A 26,076-nucleotide genomic window follows, 5' to 3' on the forward strand; every position below is an offset into this window, starting at 1 on the left:
GACTACACATGCAAAAACAAACTGATACCTCATGTGCCATATACTCTATATTAAGTGCTAATAATGCAGTTTAGAAATGGGGCCAAATGTCATTGTCATGTTACAAATGTCTTAAATGATTTTACATTATTGTATAGTTTTAAATTGGGGTGGTGCTGATTCTACATGCACAGTCTGAGTCCTCTCAGTTTGTCCAACACAAAATGAAGGGAAGATATTCTCACTATTACCAGTCATTGTGAAGATCCCAATTTTTATTCATATTTTGACTATCAAAAAAAAATTGCAGAAAGAAATGACATTGACATATCTCTGGGATAATGAAACCAACATAACGTAATGTTAACCAATCAGGAGTGATGCATCCTCCCCCAACACTGTCACTGACTCTGCAGCTCTATCAATAAAACAATATGCATTGAAAGTTAAATAAATGCAAATAAAAAGGCAGCTCAGACATGAAATAAAGAATGATCTGGAAAACAGAATTTTTTTTCAGGTATTTAATAAAAGTCATTTGGGCTACTGCTCTTACATTTACAGTTGAGACATTCCTCAATTATTCTGGGTAACAGTAACATGTCTAGACCGTTTTGTTTATCTTGATGTTTACTTTGTACAAAACAAAAAGGCCAACATTATTTTTCTTTGTATAAAAAATATAAGTTAATTTAAATTTAACTCTAATTAAGAAAATAACAATAGTAATAAGAGCAATAATAATAATCATCAATAATAATAATAATGATAAAGATCATAAGCTAAACATAGTGCAGACAATCGGATATAACAGGTGCTGAAAAGTAGAAGGGACAGTGCAGTGTTATGGACTTAACCATGTTCTCATGTGGGGTTGGAGTGGGGAAAGAGACAGTCAAAGGCTTTCTCTCTCTCTCTTTCTCACACACACTCACACAGACATGCACAACACACTCTCTCACACTCGCACACACACACACATACATACAGTCTACACACCCGGTCAGAAAGCGCATGACTGCCGTTCAGTTTAGCACCATCAGAGCGACTGTCTCAGTCTGTACAAACTAGTTCCTAGATTGTACTCAGTATACACCTATTACCGTGTACGCAAAACTATATATAAACTTCAGTTCAGGTGCATGCTAATTGTTGCTCTTGGTTGAAGCTTACTGGAAGCAATTCTGAAAAGAGTAAGACAGAGGACATCATGGAAACTGATGGCGCACTATAACCCACATGCCACCACTGAGGATCTGCAATCAACGAAACATTCATCAAAATGTACATTCACACCATTGGGGTGGGGGGTGGGGGGCAGGTGGGTGGGTCGTGGGGGTCGGGGTGGGGGGTGGGGGCAGGGCACAGTACCAGTCGAAAACAAATGATTAGAGCGGCAATTTCAGTCTTGGAGGGACAATGTCCACTGGAATGACAGTTTCAGACAAAAATAATTTGTCTTTTGGAAGATCTTGGGAACTCATTTGTCATCAGTCCAAATGCACCCCCCTTCGCACGACGCAGGAGGCTGAGCGGGAGAGAAGATGATTTATTTCCTTCGGGCAGGTCGTGGACATGAGGGGAACTTCTGTCACACAACCAGCAAAAAAAAGAGTCAACCAACATTCTTTGAGTTGCAGTCCCAGACATAGACATATGATGCACTTTAGCTTAACAGGTTTGACAGTATGGGAAAATACGAAGCTGACAGGTGCTGAGACGTCTGTTGAGCTGCTGTGCCCTGCATCAACAGCAATATGACAAAGTGTTCAGTGTCACTGATGTTTCATACTACGACTTTGACCCTGCAAGGACACCCGTTTATGTCAAAAAGAGAAAACATCTGAGACTGAGCAGGCTACTACTTATTCCGCCCTTCACGCTTAATTTAATTTACATCTTTAAAATTCATCACACTTTCACTATGTGTCATAGATCAGGGTGCTGCCTTGACATTACACTTGGTAGTCAGCCTGTAAAAAGTTTGTTCTGTCTCTGCAAAGAAACTCATTTTGTTATAATCCACTTAACCACCTTGTGCAGTATCCTCATTTTAACTGTGTAGAGGCGATTACTGATTAATAGGAGGAACCAGACTGTAGTGTAAAATAATTCATGATGTGATAGTGGTGTGAGAAATGTTATGAGAGTGGAAATTCAATCGTATGCAGTCTTTGCTTACTATAAACGATTTAAAGGGATGCTATTTGTGCATCTCGCTTTTCATTTTTTCTTTTTCTTTTTTCTTTTTTGTCTCGTGAACTCCATCCTACAAACATTATGACTGCTGGCCTGGGGTCAGATCCTGTTGATCAGAGGAAAAGTTGATGTACTATGCAGCAGGTTCCTAAATGCCAGGGGGAGCCAGGGGGCAGTGCTGTGGGGGGTCCACTTCAGGGAGAAACATTGTGACTCTCTTGTGACTTGTGTTCACAAGTGTCGACATTATCTAACTCCTCTCATCGCAGTTCATCCACGTTTAGTAGAATATGCTGCGGGGGGGGGGGGGGGGGGGGGGGGGATTTCTGCAATTTCCACATAGAATAGGCTGTATCTCTTTATTCAAGTACTGCAAAGGATTTTTGCTCAAAAAGTAATAAAAAAACATTCTGACACCCACCTTCTCAATAAGGTGGCATTACACCATACATCTGCTCTACACATTCCTTCTGTCTCTGGGAACACCTTGCTGAAGTAGTGCGCGTACGATAAACCTACCACAGAAGGCAAACAGTACCATTTTCAAAAAAGCCTGAACCGACAACAAGATTTCACATAACCTAGCCTGTGAAAGGTTCAGAGTAAGGCCTCTGCAAATACAAGACCATAAAAAGAAAAAAAAAAAAAAAAACATAAAACAGCCAAACTAAAACAACCAAAACGGCACAAGTCCAATCTACCAAATGAATTCCCAAGCTGAGTGGACGCAGGGTGATGGGTTGAAGTCCCTCAGCCCCATCAGCTGTCTGTCAGTCTCTGGGATCGGTGAAACCGCCAGTGTTGACACCTCCGTCACCCAATGAGGTAACTGTGTGTTTTCAAAGTCAAGTCGCCTTTAGCTGATCTGTCTCCTGCTAACACAGGATGTGGGCTTTTCCTCCTACAAAGTTCCAGGTCCATGGCAGGATTCAGGTTGTACTCCTTTGGTGGGCCAGCAACCCCTTTGGTAGTCAGTTGTCCACCTTGACAGGGCCTGAATCGCAAGGTCGACTGGGCACTACGTCCTCCACCTCTCCCCGTGCTATCTTCTCCCACTGGCCCAGGTTCTCCCTGCAAACACAAATCACCACAGATCAGATTCAGTTGAAGACTTTCTTATTTCTTAGTGCAAAGACGTAGTAGTATTGTAGTATTTCAGTTGATTCAAACTGAAACAAACTGTGAATGAAATTGTTTTTTTCAAAAAAAAAAAAATGAAGCTAATTATGAACTTTTGATTTGATAAAACTATTATCCGATGTATATCTGTCATTTATCCACTGCAGTCAGTTTTGAATGAAAATGAAATGCACTACTGGCACTATTTGATGGGGGTAGCTAGTTGACACACAACATTATAACACTTTGCTGCCACAAGGGTGTGCATCTGATTCTTACTATGGTATGGACATAATGTTGTCAGACACAGACACAACTTTGGAAAGAAGAAATTAGAGAAGCTGAAATCATGCAATTCTAGCAACGATGTTAAGCCAGAAATATAAGAATATCAAGCTCTGATCAGATTAAAAGCTGCATTCAGCCTAACCTAACTGTATAAACAATTACATGTAATTATTTTGCACTTTATTCAAGACAAAAATTATTTTCAAATGAACACATGTATCCACAGCCTGGGAGCAACTGTGTAATTCATTGGTCACCTGCCATAGCAGTCCCATCAGTTCTTATTGTCATGAAGGTAACCTCTGCTCCCTGCGCTATAATCAAGCCTGACATACGAGCGCAAAAAGTGCTGCCCTTTGCTGCCACTCCATTCAATTAGCCAGCCTGATGCAGTTTACACGTCTGTGGCAGATCCCACAACAAGCAGCCGGGCTCCGCAGGGTCTAGGCCTGCTGCCCACCGAAGGCCCCGGTGCTGACGTACTGCCGGGGCTTAAATATTACACTGCTCACTTTGTTTGCATTCCCCGCAAATCAAGGTCACAATATTTTAAAAACCAGCAGGTTATCCCAGAAGGGCGGGCAAATGTGCAATATGATCCCGCCCAACAAACCAGAAATCACACATATAAATACATTCTTACACTGTTATCGACTTACTTACATACACACACACACACACACACACACACACACACACACACACACACACACACGCACACACACACACACACACACACTCCTCATCAACCTCTAATCTCATTTGTTTGGCCAACTGCTGCTGGTCAGACACCACACATGCTGTTGTCAGTATCAGACAATATTATGTAAAGGAATTGTTGACTGTTTTGTGTTTTTGACCTATTTCCCGAAAAGTGTAAATTAAAAGACTTACAATTATTCAGTTATTTATTTATTTCTATTCCTAAACACATAGACTAGATCCATTCTCAGAGTCTTGTTTGGCGTTTGGTCAAACCACACAGTGAAGGATGAGACTTTGAAAACTTACTTGCAGGCTTTTAGAAGAGGACCGGATGGAGGGAAGAGCTCAGATAGTGTCGTGTAACACGGAATTGCAACAGCATTGTAGAATCCCACCTTAAAAAAAGGCAAATGACAAATAAACAAACAAAGAATTAATTAGCGGTTTATAGCTTGCATGAACAGTTTTCGAAAAAGTCTGTTAAATTCATGTCATACATTGATACATACATTAAGAAATGCTTCACATGCTCAAAAAACCTGACACAAGTATTATCTATAACCCGTATGAAAGAAAACTCCCACTAAAGAATTCATTTGAGTCACGTCACGTCATTGTTATGCTATTATTACATTATTATACTGATACATTTTCCAGGCAGTGATAGTTTAAAATGACTGTAATTAGTATAGCAGCTAACTGATCTGATTAACTGGCAGGTACAGTATTTAAAATGTATACGGGAAACACAGGATCAAACAGTTCTGGTGAATAGTTTAACCTGTATTATTTATTACTATGGGAAGTTAATTAAACTACATATACCCATAGCATTCAGTAGGGACTTCTAACACTGTATGTTATCACATTTTTACATTCAGTCTGTAGTGAAACTGGTCATTTAAGTATCTTTGTTTTCAAGTTATCGTTTCCATTTTACGTCAGATGCTGGTGATCCTACATTTGTGGTTTCTTCTCCTTATTTTCTTCTTCTGAAAACTTTTACAAGTATCACCAGCTTCCCTCTTGTGGTTATTCCACCCAATCAGAATGCAGAGATTTTAAACTCTTTGAGTGTGTGTGTGTGTGTGTGAATTAGCGAGTAAGTACAGTCAGAGACACATGAGTAAAAGCGCTGGTCTCACTTGGCCCTGGGGAACTTCGGCCTTCTTGTCTCTGTCCATCATAGGGATCGGCTGTATCCCAATCTTCTTCATCTCATCTCCCTGTGGAAGAATGAAATAAGGAGAGAATTTTCCTTTTATTCCCGCATACTGCTCCTGACCATTAGATAACACTACTTTGTGCCTTATAAATTGTAGGACAGTTAGGTGTAGCAGCATTTACAAGGAATAACAGGGGTCTGGCTGTTTTACCCGAGGCATGATCATGACACTAAAACTGTTCAAACTCCAACAGTATCCCACTGTACCTCAGCCCAGAACTCAGCATAGATGTCGTTGGCTGTGAGTCGTGTGATTTGCCATTGCTTGGTAACAGAGCACAGGTCACATGCTGTCATCATCAGACCAATCACACGGTCCCTGGAGGGGAGCAAAGCCTTATTATAGCCATGTGGAGAAACTCAATGTGCTGTTTATGTGCACCAGGTCAACATTTCTCTGTGAAGCCCGGTATGATCCTGTGCACAAGTGCGAGTCCCCACCGCTCACCTGTGTGAGTGGTTGTTAAAGTCCAGCCCGCCGGTGGTCAGCAGCTCCGACAGCTGCTGGTGGTTGTTGAAGTACAGGGCGAGGTCTGTGGCGATGATCGCCTTCCGGATGATCTCCAGCACCTGCTCGTACTCGATGGAATTCAGGTTGGAGAAAATATTGTGCCCTTCCAGCTATGAGAAACAAAGAGATCAATAAAAAAGCAAAAGCTCCACTTATGAGGCGTTCAGCTCAGCTACACTACAACAGGTTGTAATCTCAGATTCATCTCAGGTTCACGCCATCCCAACAGCTCCCAGACATCACAGAAGAGGGCAATGGGTCTGTAACTGGGTGTGTGCGTGTGTGTCTGTGTGTTTGTGCATGTAAGAAGAATTATTTCTACCTTCAGAGGATGCATGTGTGCAAATTAAAAGAAAGTAAAAATGTACTTAAAAATGTGATCTGCATAATTTCTGACATCCTCCCCTTGCTAATTCCTGTGACTATTTTGCATGTGGTGTTCCCATTCTTTTGCCCAGCATCTGTGAGTCTTTGACCGAGATAATAAAACAATAAAAAACACGCAATATTAAGCACATCCGTTTATACTAGATATTAGCATTTAAAGAAAATAAATAAATAGAAAATGTAGACTTTAATTACACAGTAAGTTCTGCATAGTGGAGCTCTACCTGTAGGATGGAGACAGTCTGAGAGAAGTGGTGCTGCTCCATGGTGGAGGTGGAGTACAGAGCAGCCAGCGGATGGTCAAACTTCTGCAGGTAGGCGTTGCTGTACCCCCGATGGTCCAGATCATGGCACAGACAGGCTATCAACAGACCTTTCTTCTGTAAATCACAGAGGGTAGATAAAAAAAAGCAAACAAAAAGAAAAAACGATTATTTGAAATCACACTGATGATAATCTTGTTTCCAATTTCACTTATTTTTGTCAAGCAGTGGTAAAAAGCCAGAACCAACAAGTAGCAAACCTCTAGCTCTGTGAAGATCCCAGTGGTTTTCTGTAGGATGGCGTACATACAGTGTGCCACCGTCACTGCATGCTTCCAGTTGTGGTAGGGCACACGTCGGTAGTTCTTCCGTACAGACATGGTGAACCGGCACAGCTTCTCCAGCTCGAAGCTACAGGCAGTGAGGAAGACACAAATGAAGATGAATAATTGCCTCGATGAGGAACTGACAGTGACATCGTCACGGCCCTGTGACATTTTACCTGGTCTTTCCACAGGAGTTATGAACCATGTAGATAAAGACAGCGGGCCAGATCTCCTCAAAGGGACTGATGTCAAAGTGGAACCTGGAGGAAGAGGTGGGAGGAGAGTCTTAAATTAGCATGAACAGCCCACCTGGGAGAAGAAGAGGAGAGACAGATGAGGGGACATCTGAGGTCTGTGCGTGTTGAACTGACAGGCTTACATCTAGAAGGCACGCCCCTTCCTGCGCTGTGTATGCACCCACCCCTCCTCCCCTATCCAGGTCTGGACTCTTTCACAGACATGTGGCTGTAGGCCAGCCACACTCAGGGTCACGGGTTTCGCGTATCAGAAGAGATAGTGACCAAAACCTGCTCTGAATCTGAACCTGAGAGGGCACTCACATTTCGATCTCTTTATAAATGGGTGTGGGGAGGTTGAGCTGGGTCAGGGTCTTCCATTCCTCTGATGTGCAGATGCTGTGATAAGACAGTTTTTCCATCGTCACTCTGTAAATGCATTCAGAGTGCCGGATCCTGTGGTACATCTATGGGAATCACAGAACAGGGATTAGTCTATAAAATGTCAGGAGAGAAGCTGAGCACTCCAGTGGAATAAATACCATGAAAATGAAAATATCTTATATCATTGTTGAATTCTTTAAGTATCGCTGTTGGAATTTCCAAAAGGGTCAAATAGAGTTAAGTTATCCGCAACAGTCCTGTATCATATTTTATCTGTGTGTCTCCAAAAAGTGTCTCCACATCTGGTTTGTATCCCTGTCCCCCTTCCCAGACAGGCAGGAATAAGACAGTCAGGTACAGGCGCCAGGCCTTACACCTTCCACCATAAATCACCATAAATCAGGAGCTGGCCAGTCAGTTTCCTAGAGACGTGAGGCATAAATTACAGCTAAACATAAATCCTGTCAGTGGACGGATGCAGACTGCTTGTCTTAAAATATTAACGCGCCTCATCAATTTTAAAACCAACTTTGTGACGCCGCTCCTGCGTAAGTTTGTCGCACGAGATGATGGTGAGTCAGGCCCCACAGAGAGGAGATACTTTTGACAGACAGACCACACAAGGCAAGCTTCGAGAGTAAGCATGATTCATGAAATGTCTCTGTGTTCCATGTAAGGGATAATCATCACTGTCAACCATCAAATAAGATGCTTTTGTTCAGATTTCGGGGCAATGCACACTTTAAATAGAAGCTGTTGGCACTACTTTTGTCTGCCTTGGAGAAAAATGACATTACTACTCTGAGAAATAGGGGAACAGTGGAAACAAGCCTCACAGCAATAAGAATGAATTTAAGATGGTGACGAGGACACTACGTCAAAGGTGCAGCTGACTGAAAATAAGCCAGAATGGAGTATTCATTGCCATACAACCGTCACATAATCTGCATACACTGAATAAAGAGCGGGGCTGCGCATACAGACACTAAGAGAATAGATCATATTTTTGCTGTTGGAGACGATCGGTTAGTCGTTTAAATATTTTGAAGACTATATCAGTGTACTTACATTTGCACAGTGTAAGGCCAGAGCACAAAAGACAGCAAACATCTTAAAGTTGTTCTCATCTGTTTTAGTGAAGGCACTTCCGCTTAGCTTGTTCACCATCTGCACCACACCTATAACGGTCCCCCTGCTCACGATGGGCATGCACAGGATGTTCCGCGTGGTGTAGCCGGTTTTCAGGTCCACCTCACTGTTAAGGAAGACGTGTAAAATGAGACATTATCTCCACATTCATCATCAGGCGGGTTATATTCATGTGAACCATCCAGAAGAAGTGTTGTACACTGACGGCATAAAAGTATTGTTTAAGACAACTTCAGGAAGGTTCATTGAATTGTGGATAATCATATATAATGGGAAAAAGATAAGTAAAAATGGCTTATCGCAGAGTCTGTTGGAGTTTACCGGTTGAACCGTGGGTCTGCATAGGCATCTGGGATATTTAAGACCTCCCCTGTCCGAGCCACTTGGCCAGCTATTCCCTTGTCTATAGAAAACCTACAGGGAAAGGGGAGAGGAGAGGAGAGCACTTTAACTTATGGACTGCCCGTTAAGGCTTCTCAGTCTGTCTGTGCTGGGTGGATGGATGATAATCTGCTTTGAAAAAATCTATAATAAATCAATCATATGAAAATCCATGTGAAAATCTGATTTTAAAAATGCAACAGTGTGTAGATTTAACCAGTTAACATGATTATGTTCCACTGAAACTCAGAGTAAAATGGTAGAAAATCAGCAGGTCATTTTAATTTTTCCTCTGTTTATTTCCTTTTGACTTCCTTTTATTGGAACATCTTTCTGAGCTGTCTTTGTCACAACAAAAAGAGCGTGTTTACTGTACGCTATGGTCAACAATCTATTCTACATGCAGGAAACACACATAAAATTTGAAAACATGTTTCTTCTCCTTTAGAATTAACTTGTATTTTTCAATGAGATGACTTGTTTATCAAAGAACACAGACACAAAATTAAATGAGCTTAGTATTCAGCATTCTGTAGGAGAAAGGGGTAAATCTTACACACCTAATTTCTTTGGTTTTCCTAAAGACAGGTTTGCCTTCTTTCTCCTCCCCGATATCAAACAGGTCAGAGTACAGTTCTTTGTTGTTGTGATCTACCTGGAAGAGTGCGCACCTGTCCGCATTCACCAGGTTTTTTGCATATATCTGCAAAACAGCACCAGGGACACAGGCTTATTAGCAACATTAAGGATTTGAGAGGACTGAAAAAAACCAAAAAAAACCCCCAAAAACCCCATGAAAAATTACTTCTAGCACCTGCAACTTAATTAAATCAAATACATGGCTGCAGTTTGAATTGTTTCTTTTGGATGGAACAGTTCAATGCAGATAATCTAAAACACACACATCTAAAACTACAGGTCATTCCAGTTCATTTCAGTGTTTGAAACAGATGACTTGAATGACCTGAGATGACACCACAGTCACAAGGCAACAAAATACGTACAAACACAGAGGTGGGTTTTAGTAAAAGAAACACACATCCAGATCACATCTGTTTTACATTTGCAAAGTAGCTGAAAAACCTGCTTATTTCAGACTGAGCCAAACATGTATTTACTATGTATGAATAATTACAAAACAGTAGTATTAGTATTACTACTATATATTATTAATGGCAACAAACATGTGTTGTAAGGAAAGATTAGCAGTGCCCCACAGGTATCGAGATGACCAGTGTGTATTTGCATTACAGCAGGATTACTACTCTGTTTTACACACATAACCTAACACACACTCCCAGGATGTGTAGCCTTGAAGACAATGTGAATGAACACATACTTGCAGGAATCACACTCACCATAATATGTTCAAGTAGAGAATCTATTGCCACAATGTTATCAAAGTATGTTCTGTGCGAAAAGAAGAAATGACGCATTGAGATGTTTGACAAATGGGAAGCTCTGATGACGTTCACATTCAAGACATGAAAGCTAAGTTGCCTAAAATGCAGTAATTCTTTTCTATTTTGTGAGCAAAATTTAAAAAAAAAAAAAAAGTTGTATTTAACCTTGGAGCTGACAAGATAAAAGATTAAATACTATCTCACTTTTTGTTATACTTAAGACTAAAATAAGAACATGGTGTAAATACACTTTCCAAAGGTTTTCATCAGCATTGATTTAGTGTTAGCTAAACCGTTCCACCATCAGCTCTTACTTTGACACATCTAGTAGGAAGTCATTGAGCTCAGTCTGTTTGGCGAGGCCTCTGCACACCTAGAAACAAAGAAAAATAGGTCATGACCCGGCGCACAGATGATTCAAATATTTCCCACAGAGCACATACAGCATCCTGCATGTACTGTAAACAAACTGACTTGCTGTCTACACACTTGGCTGTGGGCCACCTTCATGAGTTTCACTAACAACAGTGTGTTTTTGCAGCGAGCAGCTAACAGTGCTGCAGTGGGACGCAGCTTCTCTGAGGTGTTATGCTATCTGTTCATATAAAAACACCACTGGGGCGTAATGACGTCCTCTGGGAGCTGTTTGTTGAATCTATGGCTTAGTTGATTGGACTGGGCCGAGTGAAAACCCAGTTCCTGTACACAGTGGATTTCCCCATTAAAAACACCAGTGCAGAACCAGAACAAACAAAGTCACCCAAGATCATAATAAGTGGGACGGGCGGGCTTCACCTTGTTCCCAGACCAGTCTTTAGTGAATTGTTACGGTGCAGTGTACCTGCTACAATGTGCAATTATAAATTCAGACTAGTCCTCGGTGGGAGTTTGCTCACCTGTACTTGATGAATGGCAACTGACGCCCAGGCTAAATTAGCTGTTGCAACCTGGAAAAGAGAGAGAAGTTTAGTTCCAAAGACCTACAGAAAAATATATATATTTCACAATTATCACAAGTTATCACACATTTTCCGGGTCTAGTCTGCTCTTATCACATTTCCTCTTTTGTATAACTCAACATAATCATCTGTTCTGCACAGCCTACAGATTCAGAGTCATGATGGGGACACGACTCACACCTGTATCATGGGTCAAAATTGAAGCAATGCCAAATTAAAGCTGCACTACGAGATGTTTTTAATATGAAAAATGGGTAAAATGTGTAACGTGAGCCAACCCAGCCTCCTCAGCACTACAAAGCATTTTGGCGTCTTTTAGATTTTTGTTTTGGTTTAACCGCCTGTAACTTCAATGTTTTGTTTCACGCTCTCTCGCACCTCTTTCCCTGCAGCTGTGTGTGTGTGAGAAAACTTTGATAAACACGCTGTATGCTTCTTACACAGCAACAAATACAGACAAAGTTAGCAACAAGTTGGTGAGTGCAGTGGAACATCTACAGAGCCACCTATTTCTATCTGGAGTGAGTATAGACCAACCCAGAACTAAGAGTAGACTGAATATTGGACTGTGAGACCTGTCAGGTTGTCAGAAACAACAAAAAAAACAAACTATCCTCAAGTCAGTTTTACCTGCAGTATTCTGCTGAATCTTCAAACCTTATGCACTTGTTTGAGCAACCTGTAGGTTAAGTCATTTTCTAGCTCATTGCAATGCATTTTACTATATGTATTTCATTAGCTATTCATTAGCAGCTAGTAAACAGTCCTTGGAGACAAAAACATTATTAAGTATTTTCCAGATGAGTCCCACAAAACTAATACAGATCTTAAACAGATCCAGATTAAGGTGAATACCAGGCTAACTGTCGTTCTGTGAGCCTTGCTCCAGCCTCCCACTCTTGGTGTGTTTTGTCTGGGTCAGACTGACCTCCTGGTGGCTGAGGTTGAAGGGCTCCTTGCCCCAGTGCCGATGCAGCTCCAGGATGGCAATGAGGTCCCCGATGGCAGTGAGGATGGGGAGGCACAGGACAGAGTGAACATGGATCCCTGAGTCCTGCCCTGTGCCGTCGGGGAAGCGCTCGTCCTGCAACACAGAGGTCAGTGAAGATCATTATCACCTGAAGTGCACAGAGGAGGTGAGTGTAGCTGGTACATCAATGGATATAGATGACAAAGAAGACAAATCCTAACATGTGCCCCTCAGAAGAGAAAACATTTCTGTTATTCTCTTTGAAGCTGCATTTACACCAACTGTAGTGTGATAAATGTCAGTGTGTCACATGCAAGAATTTCACCTTAATAAAGGTTTTAAACTTTTGCGCCTCTATGTATTTTGCTTTTTTTTGCTTTTTTTGAGACACAGAACACCTTTGCTAATATTTTCTTGAATTTCAAAGCACTCCAGAGGTTTTTCCAACTTTTTCTTGGACATCTCTTCTTGCTCAGAGTGAATGAGGACACTGTCTTCTAGTAGGAAAAGTCTCCCATCATTTATTATCTGTATTGTATTACAACCGCAGCAGAGCACTGCAAAAGACACTGAACTAAACGGGCAAGTCTTCCATAAATTCAAATTGAAATTCAAACTATATTTTTATCTATGTAGTTTCAGCTCCAGGGTGCCGAGTGCACTGAGCCCGGTGGTGAAGAAAAAGGATGATGTAATGAAACAAATAAGGAGGTCATAAAGAGATCTGTAATGGAACATCACAGCTCTGCAGTGAAATGTTCCTGTGATGGCTGAATCTCAACTGGATGCAAGAAAACAAGTCTTACCCCCATGATGTCCTCTACTAGCAGTGTTTTGCGAGTCTTGGCAACATGAGCGGCAATGGTTGTCCCAAATGCAATGGGGCCTGAGGGGATGAGGCTTGGAGGGCCATCCTTGGCCCCCGTTGGAGTGAACATACATAAACTCTATTGAGAAGCGTCGACAAGAAGAGAGATAAAGGGGGGAAACAGAAACGATAAACAATTGTCAAACACTCACACTCCCGCATTATTGCATTTAATGTCTTCAGCGAATGTCCTCTGTACTTACATTGTTGCATTCTCCCAAGAAGTAAAGTGCAAATCCATCAGCTTTTGTTGCTGTAGAGATATAAGACACACAGGTCACAGGTGTGCAGTGCAAGTGCTTCAAATGCAGTTAGACAGTCCAGTAACAACTGACATTAGCTGCCAGTGTATGTCCATGTTATATCATCTCACATAGATATGTCCAACAGCAAATGGCAGGTATACCTGAGAGGGAAAGTGTGAAAAGGAGACAACAGTCCAGTTACAATCTAATAACAATCTATTAACTATGTCCCACATAACAACAAGGGCACTCTGACCGAGGGCTTTGACTGCCATCCAGTTCATCTCATTCCCAGTCCTCCGCTCCAGACCCATTTCAGACCAATATATAGGTCATGTTATCATAGAATGTGACAACAGAGAGACTGGTGGAGCGTCAGTGAATACACAGATGATCAAGAAGTTAATGAGTGGTGTTGTTTTGGTGAGCTAATCCTTTTGTGGTTTGGTTAAACATTTCAGACTTTGTCCTGGAATTATTTCCATCATTGTGTCTAGTGTTTTCATAGTCCAGCAACCTAATTAATTACCAAGAAGGAGGCAGGCATTCATATCCAACACTGACAATACTGGGAATTAGGCATTAAACACCAGAATATCATGATCATCAAAAATGTGTGTTTTTTTTTTTAAACAAATGATTAATAAAACTAAATAAAAAAAAATACTAATGGATCATTCATCTGTTTCAGTTTTCATTAGAGCAGCTCCACAGTGGAGCAATACAGTTAGTGTCAGAAAGGCACATCAGTGTCAGAAAAGTCACAAAATTTTGCTGCCACTTTCTTAAGTTACTGGCTGAGGAAAATCCTGCTCCTTCTCTTTCAAGTTGCTACAAACGTTATGTAGAATATCCCACCCCCAGAGTCATGGGGAGACGTTTACATGAACCTACGTCATGATCAAGCAGGATTTTGTTTCTGTAAGAAAACGTATGTTGTCAGTGTCACTTTTGCGTTGCGGCACCAGTGTGACGTGAAGTGAAGCTGAGAGGATGTATAATCTGGATGATTCCTATTTTTACCTGTTTTGATGATGTTGCACAACTCATAGAGCAGGAGTTTGTTGTCTCCTCCAGTGTCCAGGCGCTGCTCTATGTAGCTGTTGAGTTCGTACACCACACCCTGCATATTTGTGTCCTGGTACTGCTGGACACAAGACACACAGAAAGTTGCAACTCCACACTCTCACTTAAACACTGAGATTGAATTTCAAAATTCAGCAAGTGCTACGACCAAGGAAAAAGTCACAACCTGCACTCTGCATGCATCCAGGCTACTGTTACTGCAGCAGATAGCTAGCAACTCAGCTCATAGCAGGATTTTAATTGTTTTCTTGAATGAAAGGGGATTATCTTCCTACCATTCACAAAGATAGAGCCATTCATCACAACATTACCCTTCAGCCCACCCTTATATTTCCCGTCGCTGCTGCATTCTAGCCCAGGGATCCCCCCGCAGTCCCGAGAGGGGGCCACTGGAGCCCCACAGCTCTGATTAGAGCCCTGGCAAGCTCTGATGCTCAGCCTGAGCTTAAAAGTGTGGTTATGTAAGAGACAGACCTCCTGCCTTGTATGGGGCCAGAGAACTGTCTATTTCTGCGCCTGCAGAGAGGGTGAGGACAGGACGGCAGGGAGAGTGGCGTACTAGAAAGCCTCCCCCCCGGGACGCCTTCTATCCTCCCACATCCTGTTTGCACGGACGTATGGATGACGCACTGAAGAGTCGAGTGACCCTCATTTCTTTTTCTTTTTTCCACCTTGTGTTTATGTGTGTGAAATCCCCTGTACCCAGCTCCAGGGTCCTGCTGTGGGCACTGACACCTGGCCTCCTGGGGGCAGGATGGTGTCAAGCTGACAAAGGTGTGAACATACGGATGTGGAGCGCGGGGGGATCTACACTTTTCACATAACTTTCCTGCCGACGGTTTCACACATGCAAAAAAAGATTCATATTATTTATCATTAACTATCTATTTGATGCTGACCTGAACACTCACAGAGCCTGACCTTCTCTGGACAAGTGTTAACATCACAAGCATCACTACTCCGTCACCAAAGACTGCACAGGTATGAATTTGTGAAGTATTTTAAGCCTTTTATATTTCTGAGAGCCAATGACACAAAGTCACAGCGGTGCTGTTCTAAAGAAAGAAAGAACAAGGACAAACAAAACCAAACGTGTAGTTAATCTGCATCTTAATTAACCACACCAGGCTATTTTTGCAGTTATTGAAGGACAGCGTCGAGTTCTGTGCTATCCTTGAATTAGTTCAGGCGTAGTGTCCATTCCTGAGTATGAACTCAATTAGTCACAAAGGTGAGCTTTGGGGAATTAGTGGGTGGAAGTAATACACTATCTAGAATGTATGACGCTTGTCCCAAAAATATCTACACATAAAATTAAGCAAAAACCTACCCTGCTGACTTCTTTAGCTGATGTGTCATCTGCAAAGAGAAAGAAATCACAATGTTAAAAAACAACTTGAAAGAACAAAAAAAAAAAAAAAAAGACATTAGATTCTATTTTTTATTTCTATTTTTCTGATCTGATCTTCTTCAGTGACCAAACTTTATGCTGAACCGTATCATTTTAGCTGGTTGGCTAGTTCTGCAGGTTACTCAGAACAAATAAAGCAATACAATAAAATGTTTTAAAGATAAAATAAATTTAAAAAAAATCCTCCTATAAATGAAAACTTTAATTCATAAACACTCAAATACATCCTTGCAATATTCAAAATTATCAGGAATTTTGCCTCTTGTTTACTTTGTCTGGTCTGACCAGCAGCAGTAAATAACATTACTGAGTCAGTTTGCACAGCTGAGGACTTCCTGCTGTTAATCTATGGTTTGGCATTTACGATTATTAATGGCAAAAGTTATGTACTGCAGTCTGTCTTTAATTAATAGTCAGTATATAGGATTTGATAAAAAGCTTTGTTTGTGTTCACCACCTGGTGTAGCAAGCTTTTGTGTAACTACGCAGAAGTGAAGGCAGACATGTGAAACCATCTTTGTCTGCATTAAAAAGCTGAAAACCATCACAGGTGAGCGTCACTGAAACCTGGCCTGGCTGTTTGGAGGTTGGGTGGATACAATGGACTGTGCACCAGTGGATTATGAAGACACAGCACTAAAAGCGGCAAGTAAGGCATGTTTGCCCTCACAACGGTAGACAGGTAAATTGTAAATGAGTCAAAGCAAAAAATATGCAGTGTTTTACGCATTAATACACATTATGCATAAATTATGGGTGAATATATCATCTGCTTTTGATGCAGTGAGACATTCGCTTAAATTATGTTCCTTTTAAAACAGAATTAAGAGAGGTATTAATTTAACTTGACAAGTGCAAAATTTTGTGGCCCCGAGTGCAAATTCTTGGTGTGATTTCAGGCTGTTGGAGAGACAGTAGACATATGACTATTGCCTTTGGATGCCGACACTGAAGTATGTGATAACAATGAAAGCTTCAGCCAATCAAAACAGTTTCTGGACTTATAGTCTGGGAGTGGGTCTGGGAGTGCTACTTGGGATGAAAATAAAACCATTCACACAGCTCAAGCGGTTCTTCATTACACACGAGTCACCAGCACACGAGAACAGTAACTGCTCAGATCTCTTTGATAACTTTTCATGTGATCAAACCATGCAAAAAGCTGGGCAGATTTTAGAAACAGCTACTGAAGTGCTGACTTGAGCTGGCGCTCCTTTGAGACAAACCTCTTTGTACATGTGAAGATAGAAATTACAGCCAGCAACATTGTTTGTTGTTTTAAACATTCCTCCAGTATGCTATGAGTTTCCTAACTTAGCCATGAGAGCTATTTTAGAGTGAACCCCTGGCCGGGAATGACGTCAATCAGAGGACAGAAAGTTGCACTTGAAAAAGACTTCAAACCCGTTTGAAAAAACTTTGTTGGAGAGAATCTTCTTTTATATTGACTTGTTAAGGCCCCTTTAAAGCACAAATATTACAGTATCACCTATTAGAAAGGGGTCTGCATTTGTTAGAGCAGTTTAATACGTCCCATTTTAACACACACACAGTGACGTGTCCATTGATTGAATTTTGTTAAAAGAAAGAAAGAAAGAAAGAAAGAAAGAAAGAAAGAAAGAAAGAAAGAACCTAATCATGCCATAAATTCTACCCATTTATTAGGGATGGAGAGATGGGATGAGGAACCAGCTCCAGCTGAAAACTGGTTTGTCTCTCATCTTATCGTTTCCTTTTATCGATGCTTTCAGGTTTTTCTGACAAAACGATGACGTCAAACAAACTCAAGCATTTACGCTGCTGGAAACTTGCAACAAGGAGGAGTCATGGCGAAGAGGAAGGAATGGGTGGAAACAGCAGCAATACGCTGAAACATTTCTTAAACATGGGCTTAAACATCCGTTACCGAGGGTAAATATCCTGTGTTATAATAACATTAGAGCTGCATAGGTGCTTAGGTTATTAATTAATTATTTAATTAATAAGTTAATGCTACTTCTCCACACAGAAAATTGATCAGGAGTCATTAGGGAATCAATAAAGAATCAGACTCAATAATCAATAATGACATTAGTATCAATAAAATCTTATTAATTCCAATCCCTACCATTCATAGGGAATGTGAACGACAGGCAAATTACAGTTGTTGTCGATGAATGATACATGGTTTAGTTTTGTGAATGACGTGTGAGCTCAGAGCAAGATGCTGGAGATCGAGGGCTGTGTAAATAAACCTGATTTAACTATAGGATGAAGACAAAACTGTACAAAAATGTACCAGGAAATGTAATACTCATTCCATATTGGGATTGTTACTCCAGATAATTTCATTTATAGTGTGTGTTCAGTGCCTCGGTGTCTGTGGTGTATGACAGCAAAAGCAATGTGTGCAGATGTCTGGGTATCTGCCAGCTCTGACTGGCACACTTGGCTCTCAGGCCCCCCCCCCACCCACTTGGCTGTCGCAGGGAAAGGCAGCGTTACAGCTCTCGCTCTCACTCCCGGGGGAGGAAGGAGGGAAGGAGGGAAGGAGGGAAGGGGGGGGGGGGGGGGGGGTAGGTAAGGTCTGACAGGTCACAACCAAATGCAAGCAAAAATATAACATGCTATTACTATAGAGCCGTTTTTTTAAATAACAGAGGGTGGAGGATTTACTGCCTCGTCTGTTGAGGTCGGCTGCCATAGAGCGGTTGTTGGTTCTCAACAACACATCACTGCCACTTAACATTATTGTAAGGTGTTGCAGTGCCAATGGTTCCAGCAACACTGATATGTAAGAGCAGGCCTGGGCAACAAATCATATCAGTGAATAAGTATGCGATGATAGGATCACACAATGTTATCTTGTTATTAAAATTCTTTTGAGTAAAGGAATGAGTCTCAAACCAAATCAAGATGTTGTTTTACACACAAAAAGAATCTGATGTAATGTATAACGCGAGAATACAACCCATCAGTTTGATTGTTTTATGTGTGATTCAGCTTATATTTCCTAAAAATCATATAGTGCACAAATGTTATTATTAATATTTCAACTATATCACTCAGCACTTCTTTAGAGCCTTCCTATTCCCGGAGGTTTTCCCTCTGCAAGGGCTTGTGGGACCCACCAGTACTCAAAGTCCCTCCTGGAGGAAACGGTCACCAGGCAGTGTTTGTAGCGTTGCAGGTCCAATTACAGCCTTGCAAACCATCTCTGCCGGCATCTCGAGTGCAGCAGTCCCAGTGGAACCACAGGGTGAGCACTGAGCATTGTGTATACACACTGGAAATGTCTAAGAGGCCGAAAAGTAACACAAAGCTGTTGTACCTGCGGGCTGTACCCTGTAAGGTAAATGTCTAAATGCAGAGATACAAAAGCAAGTGTCGTTTAAATCTGCTGTGCTCAACCAGGCGCCTGGTTGGACCAGCTCCAGTAATTTATTTAAAGTAGGCATGCACACATTCAGCAGGTGGAGGTCCAACATGACTCTCATATTCCTGGTTTTCCTTGAAACCAGAAAGAAAAAGCAAGTAAAAAAAACGTGCTGATGTTGTTTGGCCCGGCTCTTGCTGAAGAAAGTACGTAAGCAAGTGTGAGTACTGCTCCCTTTTGAAGGACCAGCACCTTAAACATGCAAGGGGCTTGAGAATATATAAAACTGACACTTTGCTTGTCCCATTTTGCAACAATAACATCTTTGTTTCATCAGGTATGTGTCAGGGGATTAACCCTAACGATACACCTACCCCTGAGGCTGAGAGGGAAGGAATGTGCACAGTTGTGTGTGTGTCTGTATGTGTGTGTGTGTGTGTGTGTGTGTGTATGCGTGCATGTCTGTGTATTTTACCACCACACCATGTGGTCAGCCACCAGCACGGGGACAGAGACCAGTAGCCTGTTCTAATGCCATCCCATATTTTCAGGGAGCTGCTGTGCTTTCAGTAAACACAAGGAGGAGAGGGCCGACATGTTCTTAGAAAATGCACTGCCAGCTCACTACACACCGAACGCTAAACACAACTGTCGAGCAACTCTTACACCCGGCAGAGGCTGAGCAGACCTCTCTGAGTAACTTCATCACGCCATTCATACTTTTCCGGAACCTGAACAACCTCAGTCAAACGCTTCGAGCTGGCGGCTATCAGTTATGTATACACGCGTTTCTGCCTTTAAACAAGTTCTCAGTGAGCAAGGCTCGTCTGAAGATTATGCCTATAAGGTCAACAAGTACAATACTGCACATCCCGGTTCTGTTTATTGTCTACAATCCTAGATAAAGTGTTAATAATAACTACTTTCACATTACATGTTTTTATGGACTGAGTGGGCTGCATGGTTATTGTAGATAATAATTCATCACAATTTAATGTTTTTATGTATACTGTTAGGATATATATATTTTTAAATGTTTGCTACAAATCCTGCTGTGGTACATTGTTTGTTCTCAATGCTCAAGAAGAAGAAGAATTTGAATGTGAATCTTGCACCAGTGTAACAGCTCAGACAGAGGAGCAGGCAGCTGAAGCTGGAAAGAGAGAAAAACCCTCTCACAGACCATTTTTGGAAAAACAGAACAAACAGCAAAGTTAAAATAAATGGATCAGGATGACGTCAAACAGGAGAGAAACCCTGTGCAGAGTCTGGATCTAAAATTTTATTCCACTTCCATCACCACAATAACAACAAGGTGGCAAAAAAAAGCTTTTTCACACCACACAAGAATATCTGTGTGAATTATTGCATATATTGATTTCATGGTGTGTTTCATGTTAGTGCCAGACATTTGTGCCACAGATAAAAAAAGGACCCACCATTAGTTTTCTGCTTTGATTCAACCAATAAAATCATCATATTTTTTTATCAGACTGGGCAACAAGGAGTCCATCAGACACAGTCTAAACACTACATCCATGATAAAGTGTAAAAAAAAAAAAAAACTCTTCAAAATGAATTCAGCTGCAGATTCAAACTGACACAAAGAATTTTTTTTGGCTGATGAGAATCGTTACTCCGTCATCTGTTATGAATTCGACTGATCAGCTGTGACACATTTTCACTGTGAAGTGCTTTGTACATAAAAGTAACATTTCATAATCTAAACAAAGCATACCACAGGCTACTTGTGGTCTGAAGCAATTGACAAAGCCTCAGCTCGGTGATACAGTAGTCTACTGATAATTTAATGGAGAGATTAGATGAAAACGAATGTTGCTCATGGTTGGTTTTGGTGTTTATTACACTGCTTCCTGAGTTGTGCGGTGTGAACTGCACCTTTGAAAGTTAAATGAAACATTTGTTTCCTCTGGAGCAAGTGTGAAAAATTTGCATGAGGAAATTTGTGTAAAAACTGTGTCTTTTGCATAGTCACACTGCAGTTTCTACATCATAGTGGCGTGATATGGTTGTAAGAAAGAAATCTATTGCTGTTACTTGAAATACTTGATCATTTTGATAAAGCGATAAATTGATAGAATTGTTATCATAAGTAATATCTGAAATGTTTTAAGGTAACAAAATCATATGAATTATCAAAAATACATAATAATAATAATAATAATAATAATAATAATAATAAATGTTAGCTAAATAACATTTTTATAATTGTGTTTATAATAATCACAATTATAATTGTGCCATTAATATAATTATAATTGTGCTATAATCCTATATAAGGCAATAAGCCTTACTCCCTGACATTACACTCTGATGATTTTTGGAAACCAAAGAAGAGACACGTCTGACTTAACCCTGCACCTTTATCCAGGTGCATACACACAGCACACAAAGCCTGCAGTTCACATACAAGCACAAAGGTCTCTGGTGAACTGTTTGATGAGATACATTGATAAATGATTTGAAGGAGCACCCAGAAGATATCAGCGGCCCCCGAGCTGAGGCCTTTCACATAGGAAAAAGCCCTCAGTCAGCTGGGTGTAATGTGCACGATACTTGATGGGAGCTTTATTGATCTGCCGCCACAGATACACAGTCTCCCACAGGACGGTCAGCTAGCAGTGACTCAGCGGTCAATATGTGTCGACCTAGTGGTCGTCCTGCATCGACCTGCTCCGTGGAGGACGTGCAGCTGCCAAAAGCAGCAGTCTTCTTCTTCTCTTCACCTACATGCTCGTCCTCCACTGGCTTTTTTTTACTGTTAATGATCTGTGTGCAGGTCTCTCTTTAAATAGAGCTTGAGATCTCAATGAAATTCCTGTTTTTTTTTAAAAAAACATTAACTAACTATCATCAACAACTTTGAGAAAGATATTGACTTTGACTTTGATTTTTACTTTAAGAACACAAACTTTTTGTTTGGCATATACAGTCATATTAATTGCATTTCATACTACACCAGCAACTCTACTCTGTTTCTTTTGAACCTGCACCCACTGCGCACTGCATAGGGGGCCTCCTCCTCCCCTCTGATGGAAAGCCCTGCAGGTGAGAAAGCTCTCTTATCACAGTGGTTGGTTATGAGTTTCTGCTACACAAGCACATCTTTGTTTTCTTGTGACTACCGTCCAAACATATCTGACAAACAGTATCAGCTGCTTAACAGCTCAGCCCGACTCCTGCCTTACTCAAGGCCAGAAAGAGACTGGAGACCTGCTCAGACGACTTCCACAAAGTTCTTCATCTCTTATCAGACACGTAATCCCACTTGTGAGGGATATTCAAATTTGTGAGTGATGTTCTCATTATGAATACTGACAAAATTTTTGTGATTTCTTTGAGTATTCCACAGAAAAAAATGATTATTGATCAATCACAAGTAATTAATCAACCAAAAATTCCAAATATCTTCTGTTTGCAGCCTCTCAAATGTGAGAGTAATCTAAAGCTGCGGGCTCTGGGAACATACACTGGTTATTTTTCGCTATTTCCTCACATTTATTGATTAACTGATTAATCAGAAGAGATTATAATGTATCTGAACCGCTCATGCTTGTTAAAAAATGTAGGACATATATGATGAGAATACGAATGAAGCACAAAATGTAAAAACGCATCATTCGCAAAATCCCGTCTTCATCCACAGCTTTATTTGACTGAGAGACTCTGCTGTTACATATATATATATATATAGTGTGTGTGTGTGTGTGTGTGTGTGTGTGTGTGTGTGTGTTTGTGTGTGTGTGTGCAATGCATAAGGTCCTGATAAGTAACAAGGGTCATCTGCATGGGAGCAGCAGAGAGTTTGGGATTTATTAATTACCCCATGACAGCGTGTGGTGTGAAGTAAACAGTGGCACTGGGACAGTGGCCGAGAGAGGTGTGATGGTCAAATGACATCAGCGGGGATTCTGGGAAATGGTGTTCTGCTCGCTGCTATAAGACTGATCTGCTATGTAGCTCATGACACACAGAGATCTGAAGCCTCATCTTGATTCATGCAGTAGATACAATTAGTAAAGTAATAAAAAACAAACAAACAAACAAAAAAACAACACTAAAAAGTATTATTTACTTACTATGAAAGGCACATTTCAAATATTACCACACAGTGATAAGTGCAAATGTGGCAGCTTTTTTCTGGAATTAGAGGCTGTAACACAACCTTTGCAAAAATACACACACACACACACACACACACACACACACACACACATACACACACACACACACACACACACACACACACACACACACACACACACACACACACTTGCGTGTATGTGTACAGAGAAACTGATTTATGTAATCCAATGTTGTCCATCACATGATAAGTGAGAACGGGACTGGCTGCAGGGACAGCTTCCAGGAAGCTGTGGTTATCTCAGTGACGATCACATGATGACAGGTCCTGCTGCTGCTGCTGCTGCACTCATACAGAATATAAGATCAATCTGATCCTCTAAAAAAAACTGTCGCTGCAAAAATGGATGTAGAAAAATACATCTTTAGAATAAACTGGCTACATTGATTAATACAAATACACACAGTGACAGAAATAAATGTACAAGTCAAATTCCAGCCATCATCCCATCACGGTGACCATTCAGCCTGTGTGATGAACCAGAAATTAGACAGTGCTTGTCATTGGAGTGGATAGAGCCACTGAGAGGGAGACGCAGAGAGGCTTCAGAGTGGTGCCCAAGTGTCTGCTCACAGTGGTCTAACAGAGGAAGTGGACTCAGAGTGATACTACTGATGTGATATGAAGATCAACCCAGAGAGAGACACGAGGCATAATGGGAGAGCTGTCAGGCTGATTACTGATGTTTTCGCTCTGCGTCTGCTCGCCTCTCGCGCAGCTCAAGAGCCCAACTGCTCCGAGCAAGTGGCTGAATATTGTTCAATACCTGCACTTTGTAATGTATTCTGACAACTTGGTTAACTCAGCAAGCCCGGTGTGAGTCTCCGGTGGTCCAGACAGAAAAAATATACAAAGTAGTTTTCACAATATTCTACACGCTGGTCAAAAACGGCATGGTGAAAATACAGCTTCTAAGATACGGACAGAGGAAAGAAATGAAAACAACAAGAGCAGTTTTTATAAACTAATAATAAATATAATCTTGTTTGTTTAGAAAAAAAATCATGGGGTAAACACCCACAACGCTGTCAGACTCGATGGACAGTTTAACATATATTTTTTATTCCACACATTCTTCTTCCTGGTGCCTACTTTACCCACAATGCAACTCGACTGCTGACAGTTGTATTGTATCAAGCCACTAGCCTCGCACAGAGACAACGAGCGAGGGGCACTCCCAGATTTTTTTGTAACTTTGTATTCTTCAGCCCCAACTGAGGCGGACTCAAGTGACATCACTTCAACTAATTTATCATATTTTGTGCTACAAAACACTTCATATAACTTTTTTTTCACATATGCAGTAGGACTCTCCAAGACCTATAACCACACTTCAATGTGTAAAATCAGTGGGGTTCCCCTTTGAGTTGGCGCTACACACTGCATTAAAACAAACTGACGTAAGCTACATCGTAACCAGCAATGTGTGTGAAGAGACACATTTACTGCAGCATTTTCAACAATGTTCATGGCGAGATCAATTTCCAAATAAAAGTTGACACCGTTGTCAGGCAACAAGGATGACAAGAGAGAAACAAAAAAAAAAAACCCAACAAATCTAACACAATTAAATTCCGAGAAATAGGAACGCCCTGGTGGTCCACGCGTCTCTCTGCCCCTATCATCTCTCCATCAGTGATTCACTGACAGGAATTTTTGGAGGGAAAAAGTCTAGACACTTGTAGCAGAGCAGCCTACTGCATACCTACCTGCACATGACCTACATTAATCAGTAAGTGCTGGTACTCAAAATACTGTTTGTAGCTGTTCATTTCAACACAGTAAAAGTTACAGTATGCCCCTGATATTCTCTCTATCACCACGTGAAAAACATATTATTAACTAGTTAAAACAGTAATTTGTTTCTGTTTCAGTTCAGTAACTTTCTGTTGCTAACACAAACCGCGCTGTATCATTCCTCTAGTCCCTCCACTGTTTCCTCACCCAACAAACTGATGCGGGTGACCATTTTCCCAGCAGCTTGACATATAGCAGGGGATTAGTAATATTGTTTGTATTACTGCTGACCATTTATGTCAGAGCGCTCTATACAGTTTTTCTATCTTCCAGGCTGTCGGTAGTTAGCATGCTTTTCTGCACACCATGAGAATCGACTTTAATGTGAAACTTGCCTGAGACATGTAATCCACCATAATGAATGTCATGTTCATGTTATGATACGCCTGTGCAGTAATGCAGCGCAGACGTTTCAGTGATAACTTCACTCGGATTGGCTGCCTGACTCAAGCACGTTTTCTGCAAGTTGATTTTCCTACTATACTGAAATGCATAGAAAGTGAGGTAAACAGATTTTAAACACCAAAATGTGCTTTGAAAACAAACAAAATGGTTCTTAATGTTATTGAGTTTTTGGAAGTGATGGGAACAACATGACCTTTGCACTGGGGGAATTTAGTTTCATGACTCATATGATGACTGAAAACTAATCAAAACACATCAGC

At 41.1% G+C, this 26,076-nt stretch overlaps 1 protein-coding gene across 4 annotated transcripts in view; it reads right to left on the reverse strand.

The window, feature by feature from the left end:
• Positions 1 to 233: 233 nt before the first annotated feature.
• The window catches only part of pde10a (phosphodiesterase 10A), a 56,945-nt gene continuing 31,102 nt past the window's right edge, over positions 234 to 26,076 (reverse strand). For 3 of the 4 annotated variants that reach the window (XM_056395588.1, XM_056395589.1, XM_056395590.1), the window contains 20 exons: positions 16,014 to 16,042; positions 14,621 to 14,744; positions 13,556 to 13,605; positions 13,291 to 13,431; positions 12,443 to 12,598; positions 11,452 to 11,502; positions 10,870 to 10,928; positions 10,511 to 10,562; positions 9,713 to 9,855; positions 9,093 to 9,185; positions 8,691 to 8,877; positions 7,563 to 7,705; positions 7,179 to 7,262; positions 6,937 to 7,087; positions 6,638 to 6,793; positions 5,964 to 6,136; positions 5,723 to 5,834; positions 5,436 to 5,516; positions 4,597 to 4,685; positions 234 to 3,249 (listed from right to left, as the gene is read on the reverse strand). In XM_056395588.1, the coding sequence (XP_056251563.1) occupies positions 3,150 to 3,249; positions 4,597 to 4,685; positions 5,436 to 5,516; positions 5,723 to 5,834; positions 5,964 to 6,136; positions 6,638 to 6,793; positions 6,937 to 7,087; positions 7,179 to 7,262; positions 7,563 to 7,705; positions 8,691 to 8,877; positions 9,093 to 9,185; positions 9,713 to 9,855; positions 10,511 to 10,562; positions 10,870 to 10,928; positions 11,452 to 11,502; positions 12,443 to 12,598; positions 13,291 to 13,431; positions 13,556 to 13,605; positions 14,621 to 14,744; positions 16,014 to 16,042 (2,174 nt within the window). In that variant the 3' untranslated portion in view covers positions 234 to 3,149. The remainder of the gene's footprint in view (positions 3,250 to 4,596; positions 4,686 to 5,435; positions 5,517 to 5,722; positions 5,835 to 5,963; positions 6,137 to 6,637; positions 6,794 to 6,936; positions 7,088 to 7,178; positions 7,263 to 7,562; positions 7,706 to 8,690; positions 8,878 to 9,092; positions 9,186 to 9,712; positions 9,856 to 10,510; positions 10,563 to 10,869; positions 10,929 to 11,451; positions 11,503 to 12,442; positions 12,599 to 13,290; positions 13,432 to 13,555; positions 13,606 to 14,620; positions 14,745 to 16,013; positions 16,043 to 26,076) is intronic. The other variant, XM_056395591.1, reaches the window with a different exon arrangement.

Source organism: Seriola aureovittata, chromosome 14 (assembly GCF_021018895.1).
Source record: "Seriola aureovittata isolate HTS-2021-v1 ecotype China chromosome 14, ASM2101889v1, whole genome shotgun sequence".
Taxonomy (NCBI): Eukaryota; Metazoa; Chordata; class Actinopteri; order Carangiformes; family Carangidae; genus Seriola; species Seriola aureovittata.